At 30.9% G+C, this 8577-nt stretch overlaps 1 protein-coding gene across 1 annotated transcript; it reads left to right on the top strand.

Moving 5' to 3' along the window:
* The first annotated feature begins 5332 nt into the window (after positions 1-5332).
* LOC116023576 (bidirectional sugar transporter N3-like) lies at positions 5333-6719 on the top strand. The gene is made up of 6 exons (XM_031264577.1): positions 5333-5390; positions 5536-5572; positions 5672-5882; positions 5980-6138; positions 6260-6379; positions 6513-6719. The coding sequence occupies exons 1-6, from the start codon at positions 5333-5335 to the stop codon at positions 6717-6719; spliced, it is 792 nt and encodes a 263-aa protein (XP_031120437.1).
* The last annotated feature ends 1858 nt before the right edge of the window (positions 6720-8577 follow it).

The raw sequence follows: 8577 nt of genomic DNA, 5'->3' as shown, positions 1-8577 counted from the left end.
TTTAAAATATGGTAATACAATTCCACTATAATTGTACAAAAAAAAAACAAAAACTCTGCAATGTCTCAATTTTAACTTTCCGCTCAAAACAACAAAAACAAAATCACCGCCCAATGGAAGTGCCGGCGCACACAAGTCAAGCCTTTTCAAGTTCAATTTGGGATTTGATTTGCACCCCTCCAACGCGCGAGGGAGAGCCTCTATACTATACAATTCAATAAGCCTTAGAAAGACTCATGTATAAGTAGTGGTGTAAACCCACTTTCCAAACCAATGTGGGACAAAAGCTACTTGAAAACTTTTTCTCTCCATCTTTCTAACTCAAATGAGTCAATTTTGATAACCAATTTCTCATTCACCCATTATCTGTTTTGAGCGTACAATATATCAATATCTTCGTCTAACTACGAAGAACCCGAATCCACTTTGACTCGACCCAAATTGAAAGTGGACCCCGCATATATTTGTACCACAATATAACCACTAATAAAATGCCATTTTATGCTTTTTTCCCAACAATTATTTGTTTAGAGAATATCAACACTCTACGGTCAACCAACAATCAATCAACTGATTATCCCATTACTCAAGGTGATTTTTTCTCTAATATAGTTATACTTATTGAATATCAAAATATAAGTGTACCTCAAGATCTTGCAATAACTAATCGACAAGTGCTTAAATTAATGATATATAATTTATACACTTATTTTAGAACACTGAATTTTTGTGATATTTGTTGCATGCAAGGAAGACTCATACTATAGTTTATTTGTCAATTCTTATATGTTATAAATCATAATATCATAAAAAACGGATATTTTGATGAAATATAAAGCATGAGTAGTCTGCCAATCAACGGTTATGGACATCGCATTTCAACAGTTTGGATGTGCATCATCCCAAAAAGCCATACACTCCATTTGGTAATCTGGAGTGAAGTTTAGATTAACAATTTAAATATATGATTCATACATTCTGATATATTTTTGTTTATTGCCGGATGTCAGTATGATGATTTAAATTTTGAAAGAATAGAAATAAGCTCGAAACATGCTTATATTCTTGAATGGTCTTACCTCAAAATTACTATTCACTATCACACAATGCTTTATGTTGTATGTTAGACTCCAAGTTACTAACTTCCAGGGCCGGTAGTAGATCTCCAACTTACCTCCTAAAAGCCCTGAGGTTAAGGGTCGCTTTCTTGGAACTAATTCATAGGCACTTTCCATTAGCTAGACTGAACACACTATATATTCAAATAGTTGAAGCAAGTCCTATAGCTTAAAACAGAAAAAAAAAAATAGATTCTAAAAAGCAGGAGTTTTCTTGCTCAGTTTGAAAACGGGTTCCAAGCCTTGACTAGCCATAGTATACTTCCAAGTATTCTATTAGACGGTCGTGAAGTGGGCGAAATTAAAAAAAAAAATGGGCCCCTTATATGAAAAACTAAAATTTAAATGTAATAATACTAAAAAATAATAATATCAAATAACATGAAATACTATTAGAAAATTTTCAACATTTTTTAAATACAAAAGTAATCATGACAAAAAAAATTCTACGTGCTATGCAAAATCATCTATAATTGCATCAAGATTAACATTCTCTAGCATATCCTTCTCAATACACAAAATCGTCATTAACATGGCTTTGGTCATTTAAATTTTCTTTAGATTGTTTCAAATTTTCATTAAATGATTCTGATTTTATGAAAAAATTATTTATAACTCCTCTTTGTGATTCTATTAACTGCTCTACTTATTTTTTTTTTCTTTTTTCACCATCACATAAATGCTTTTTAGGTAACTTTATATAAAACAATTTTAACACAGCTCCACAACTACAATTTTTTTGTTAATTCCTTCTTTCACTCTCTATCCATGTAAATATAATGGATGAGACAGAACTCAATAACTCAGGGTAATTATAATTCAAAAAGTATATATATATTATAGAATTACAGAAAGCGCAAAATTCATTATCCAAATAAACATTACTCATTATAGAATTATAGATTTATAGCCCTAAATCCCTAATGCCCTATAGGTGTGATGTGTTGCATGTGTGCTGTGTTGCATAGGAAATAAAGACAGAACAAATTACAAATAAAAGAAAACTTACAAGTTACAACGTACAATGGGGCCCAAACTAGCAAACAAATGAACAATCGTTGATTAATCGAATTGGAAAAAAAAATTATTGAAGAAGACGAATGGGTTAGCCGGTTAGGGTGTCGATTCTAATAGATAAAAGATAATTAGGTGTCTTCGACTCTCTGTGTTGATTCTATTTCTAAATTATTTAATTAAGCGTCGATTCTCAGCTTCCTGCAGTCCCATCTATTCTTAATTTTTTGTTTTCTAATATAATTATTAACACTAATTTTTTATTTTTAATATAATTATAACACTAATTTTTATTTTTAATATAATTATAACACTATAATAGATATATGTATACATATACATATATATGGATGGGCCCCTTCTATCATGGGGCCTTGGGCGGTTGCCCATCCCGCCCGTGCTCAGGACCGGCCCTGCTAACTTCTCACAATAATCAGAGACTTGCTTTATATGTATGAAATATTGACAAAAAATTTAAGTTGTAACTCTTTGTGTAAGGCAGAACCAGACGGTGAAAATCTATTAGAAGTACACACTCCTAAATTCTTAAATAGTTTGAGATTGTATGATTTTCTTAATCATTCATTGACATTAAAAATCGGTGCACCTGTTATGTTATAGCGGAAGATAGATCCTTCTCTTGGTCTTTATAACGATACGCGACTAATCATTACAAGATTGGCAGATCACATTGTTGAAATAAGAATAGTTAATGGGACACATGAAGGAACCAAAGTTCTTATCCCTCAAATGTCTCTCACTCTTTCTGATATGAGATTACCCTTCAAGTTCTAGCATAAATAATTCACATTGATGCTTGCATATGCCATGACCATAAACAAAAGTCAGGGCCGAACACTAACTCACGTTGGGTTATTGCTGAAAAAACCAGTTTTTAATCACGGTCAATTGTACGTGGCTTTCTCCCGAGTCACCCATCCTGATAGCCTGAAAGTGTTAATTAGTTCTAGACGAGGATGGACAAGATTGTGTTGCTACTACCAATGTTGTCTACAAAGAGGTTTTCAATAATGTGTAAATACAACCGGTGATATTATGTTTTTTCCAAGATAAAAAAAATTGCTATATATCTACACAAAAATATATCTTCCATACATATGAATTAGAATAACAATTGGTTCCTATAACTGAGTTACTTGAGAACGAGCATATTTTTCCAATTTATAAAAATCCTAAACAATGATATATAAAATTTCTAAAGTTCCAGCACCGCATGCGTACATCTACAGATTAGCTATTAATTAAGCAATTATTTGCTGGAATTCAAACAAGGATAACATCAAAAAACATAATCTATCCGAAACGTATCTTCAATTACAATATATAATATTTGATGTTATAATTTATATAATTATATATCGATCCAAATATTATTAATATATATTATAACAAATCCATTCCGTGCATCGCACGGGTGAAAATACTAGTTAGAATTAATGGTAAATTGTTTTGCCCATATAGGAAATTAAACATACACATATTACGGTGGGTAATTAAAAGAAATTAAACATACTATACACATATTACGTCCATAGTTAAAGGATATTAAACATACACATATTACGCCCATATTACCAACCATGTATTTAATACTTTAATCTTACTATAATCATTAAACATACGAACTTTCATTTGATTATAGTATATTTTTCTTACTTAAAATAATTCAATTAACCATGCTCTTCCTTCTAATTTTTTTAGACTTTTTATATTATAATTTTAAGTAATCAATTTCAACACTAATATACAAATCTTATAATTTCAAATAAATTAAATGTACACTTTCAAATATTAGAATTATTTAATTTATAATTACATCACTAGTTTTATTATTTAAATATATAATAAAAAAATTTATCCGTGCATTGCACGGTGATATAAGAGTTTGACAAATATACTTAGCACATATAACAAGCCCTTTAAATTCCTATATTTTTATACTTGAATTGAATAACTTTGTAAAAGATCTATACGCAGAATCTTGATCTTATCCTTAAAAAAAAATATCACTTCCTTACACTCATACCTATTTTTGCCCTCGAGTAAAAAATAAAAATAATTTATAAAACTACCCAGCAATTTGCTCATACTACAATTTGTTTCACAAACCTTACCACATGCGCAGCCCAAATTGTTACAAGATACGTAGTAATATTTTTCTAAGCAACCCAACATTACAACAATGCCACACTGGACATACATAATAAGTAAATCACTAAATGACAAACTTGTTAGGTATAAAACTAGATTAAAACCACTTGTTGACACCTCATCTTGTTACAATATAATCAAAATTATATTTCACTTCATTTAAATTCATTTAACCTCTTACTTCCCAATACCAATTTAACTTCAATTCCTACCATTGATGTACTTGTAATACGACTCTTACTAGGTGTCATATTCTCTCATGATATGGCTTGTTCTTCAATTCTATAAATTTGCAGCAGTGAAGGTTACGTGATACACCTCCTCTACTTAAACACTAAACTAACAGTCTTAGCTTAGAATAAAGCTAAGCTAAATTTAGAAAAAGTATATATATATATATATATAGCTCATCATTATGTATATGCGTTTGCCTTGTGTTTCCCCGTTTTAATATACTTTAGCAGTTAAGTTACGTCCATACAACTAACAAGCTAGCTAGCATGCATGTATTTCAGTATTACTATAATACACTCCTTCCCTAATTAGAGAATGAGGAATAAACAAGCTAGCTAGCTAGCATGCATTTCGGTATAACTTGAATTGTACAATCATAGGCAGCGTTACAAGTGTTAGAGAAAAGCAAAGCTAAGCTAGACACTAAACACTAAACGTCAGTATGTATGGCGAATGTCACGAGGTGATGTGTTTTCTCACGCGGTATTAACAAGCAATGTTGATTAGATCACGTTGTTGAGAGGTTTTAATTTAACAAACGGAAAAAGAACAAATTAATTTACGGAAAAAGATGGTAAATAAAGCCATTCTTTCACCAGAAATTTATAGCTCATCATTATAATGCGTTTGCCTTGTGTTTCCCGGCCGGCCTTTTCCCCGTTTTCATACTTTAGTAGTTAAGCAACACATCTAACTCCATCTCCGATCCCTCTATAAATACTACACTCCTTACCCAGTAAGTTCAATTCAAGAAGAATTATTAGAGTTTGTGACAGAAGGAAACTAAGAGATTAATGGCTATTCCTGTAGATCTCCATCATCATCTTTGGCTCTCAGTTTTTGGAATCCTTGGTAAGTTGTATTCTTTTTCCTCTTCTTTATATATGCTCCAACATGATGATTCTTCTTTCATATTTAATATTATGATCTCAATGCCACCAACATGTTTCTAGCTAATTGTTGTATTAATTAGTGATTTATTTGTATGGTGTTTCAGGGAACATCTTCTCAGTATTTGTATTCCTTGCACCGGTGTAAGAATCAATTATTACTATGCTCTTGGCAAATTAAAGTGATCATATGAGTTATATATATATCCAACATTATTCATTCATGTTACTATAATATTGCAGATCAACATTTATTGAAATTTATAGAGCCAGATCAACAATGGACTTTGATTCTCTTCCTTATATTCTAGCACTACTTTCTTGCAAGCTTTGGATGTATTATGGTTTCATCCAGGAGAATGCCACTCTTCTCATCTTCATCGGCTCAATAGGAGTTGTTGTTGAGACTACCTATATTCTCATTTTTCTTGTCTTTGCAACAAATCAAGTCAGGGTAATATACAAAGTACTATTCTTTATTCTTGTTAAATTGTTAAATTCTTATTCTTGTTTTTGTTTTGTTTTGTTTTTTTTTTTTTAAATTTGTGCAGTGTCAAACATTGAAGGAATTGTTTCTATGCATCGGAGGATTCTATTTAATTTTCGTGGTCTCATGGTTTCTACTCTCGGGTGAAGTTCGTATTAGCTTTGTTGAATGGATTACTGTGGCAGCCTCTATTACAGTTTTTGCTTCACCTATTGGCATAGTGGTAAGAACATATAACCACACTAATTTGCAACTATTTTTTAAATAACAAAATAGGGGTGTAACAATTTCACCTGCATTTTTTTTATTAAACTAACATGAATTCTCAAAATTGTTTTATGCAGCTTGATGTACTTATAACTAGGAGTGTGGAGTTTTTGAAAATCTACATGTCTTTCTTCCTCGCATTGAGCGCAATCATGTGGCTTGGCTTTGGTTTTATGTTGAGGGATATGTGTATCGTGGTAACTAAATTCACTTTAATTAAATGTTTTCTTTTAGCAATCCAACAACACACTTCAAATAATATAGTACCAATTCAAGAATATTTATCTAACTACTGGATGGGATTTGAAATGGTAACTTTTTATTTTGTAGTTGCCAAGCATCTTTGCATTTTCATTGGGATTCACACAAAGTTTGTTATATGCGATCTACTGGGAGCCAAATCAAATTATAGAGGAAAATGAACATGTGCCAGAGCATGTAATGAACGTCCAGATGCTAGGGATGGTGAACCCCATGAATTCTGGGAGAAATTCAAGCGTTCGTGATATTGAAACAAACTCAGAGGCTACTCATTAAAGGGAATAAAATTTGTATGGAGATTAGAGAATTTTTACTATAATTTACAGCATTGCATTTTCAAATGTTATGCAAATGTTTTATGTGGAATATTTGTTATTTATTAGAAATAAATGTAATTAATTGATTTTGAAGATGCTGAGATCGTATTATTAGAAAATTACAATTTTCAAAACCAACTATAAATTTATTTTTAAACAAATGTGTAAAGGTCAAAAATAGGATAAAAGTCTAAAACAAAGTACAATCAAATTATGCTAAATATAATATAGAAGATTAGAGCTCACGTTGAACTCCGATCCTATGAGACAACTTTCATAAAAGACTTTGTCAATGTTTTAGTAGACCATTATTAAATGAATAATTCAAGCAAAAGAGTTTATTTAAAATTCAAAAGAGATAACTAATGAAAAAAAAAAAAAAAAGAAAAAAAAAAGATGAGAGTTTTATAGTTAGAAGATTCGTTTAACTGAATGTGTCGATTGAACAAAAACGGTATTAATATTACAGATATAATATATAAAAAGAATATTATATTGATTGCATTTGTGTCGTCACATTGAAACATCATACATTTTTGTTCAAAACAATAATCAGAGGAGCTGATATGATGGAATAGCGTTAATAGAGGGCTACGGAGCTTAGTGTAACTGCAAATTAAAGTACTTAAAACATGGGAGAAAGAGAAGAAAAATGCATGGGAATTACTCTTTCTTCCCATCAAAGGAATATATATAAAATGCTTTATCGTTTTTCTTTTCCGCGAAAGTACTTAAAACTAATTAATATTGAGCATAAAATTGAATAAACTAGCTAAGCTAGGATTTCAGTAGCGCACTTGAATTGCACGCCAAATTCTGATGCAGTGTTACAAGTGTAGAATTTGCAGCGGTGAAGCTAGGTACGTCATACACCTCCTCTGATCTACGTAAACACTAAACACTAAATCCATCTCCTTTTATAAATATTACACTCCTTACGCAGTAAGTGCAAGAAGAATTAGAGTTTGTGACAGAAGGAAACTAAGAGAGATTAATGGCAATTCTTGTAGATCTCCATCATCATCTTTGGCTCTCAGTTTTTGGAATCCTTGGTAAGTTGTTTCATTCAAATTCATTAATTGATTATATTCACTACATTGTCTATTGTCTTCTTTCTACACTATCTTGTAATTAAATATCAAAGTTATAATACTATTAATACCATGGAAAAAAAATAAAAAATAGTTTGAAGTCAATCACATTAATTACTTGGCGAAGATTTGTTGACACAGATAATATTCAAATACCCCATAATATCTTTGAACAATATCATAGTTGTTCACTTTAAAGGTAAAATGTATTTTTTTTATTAAGATGATTTAAAATGTTTAAATTTGTACTACCTTATCTAATTTTATTCCTTCAACTAGAGATTTCTATATCCACAAGAACTTATTCAACAATAATGGTTGAACCAAATGAACCCGAGTATAACACCTAAAGGACTGGTATGCTTTTATGTGTTGGAAAAAATGGCATAAATGGCATTTTAAGTGGCCATTTTGTAGTATAAATATATGTGGGGTCCATTACTGATTTGAGTTGGGTCAAAGTGGATTCGGGTTCTTCGTAATGAGACGAAGAGATCGGTATATTATACGCTCAAAATTGATAATGGGTGAATGAGAAATTGGTTCTCAAAATAGACCCATTTGAGATGGAATTTATGTGGGAAAAACTTTAAGTAAAGCCTTTTGTCCCACATTGGTATGGAAAGTAAATCTGACCCACTATATATACAAGGGTCTTTTATAACATGTTAACTTATATAGCATAGATGCTTTCTCTAGCGCGCAAGGAGGGTGCAAATTCCAAAT

This window comes from Ipomoea triloba, chromosome 6 (assembly GCF_003576645.1).
Source record: "Ipomoea triloba cultivar NCNSP0323 chromosome 6, ASM357664v1".
Taxonomy (NCBI): Eukaryota; Viridiplantae; Streptophyta; class Magnoliopsida; order Solanales; family Convolvulaceae; genus Ipomoea; species Ipomoea triloba.
Note: the sequence above shows the minus strand (reverse complement) of the source record. Positions and strands in the feature narration are given on the sequence as shown.

Coding starts and splice junctions, on each gene's coding strand:
- LOC116023576 (XM_031264577.1), top strand. CDS start 5,333: ATGGCTATTCCTGTAGATCTCCATCATCATCTTTGGCTCTCAGTTTTT. Junction 5,573..5,671: donor TTTGTATTCCTTGCACCGGT/GTAAGAATCAAT, acceptor ATAATATTGCAG/ATCAACATTTATTGAAATTT. Junction 5,883..5,979: donor TTGCAACAAATCAAGTCAGG/GTAATATACAAA, acceptor AAATTTGTGCAG/TGTCAAACATTGAAGGAATT.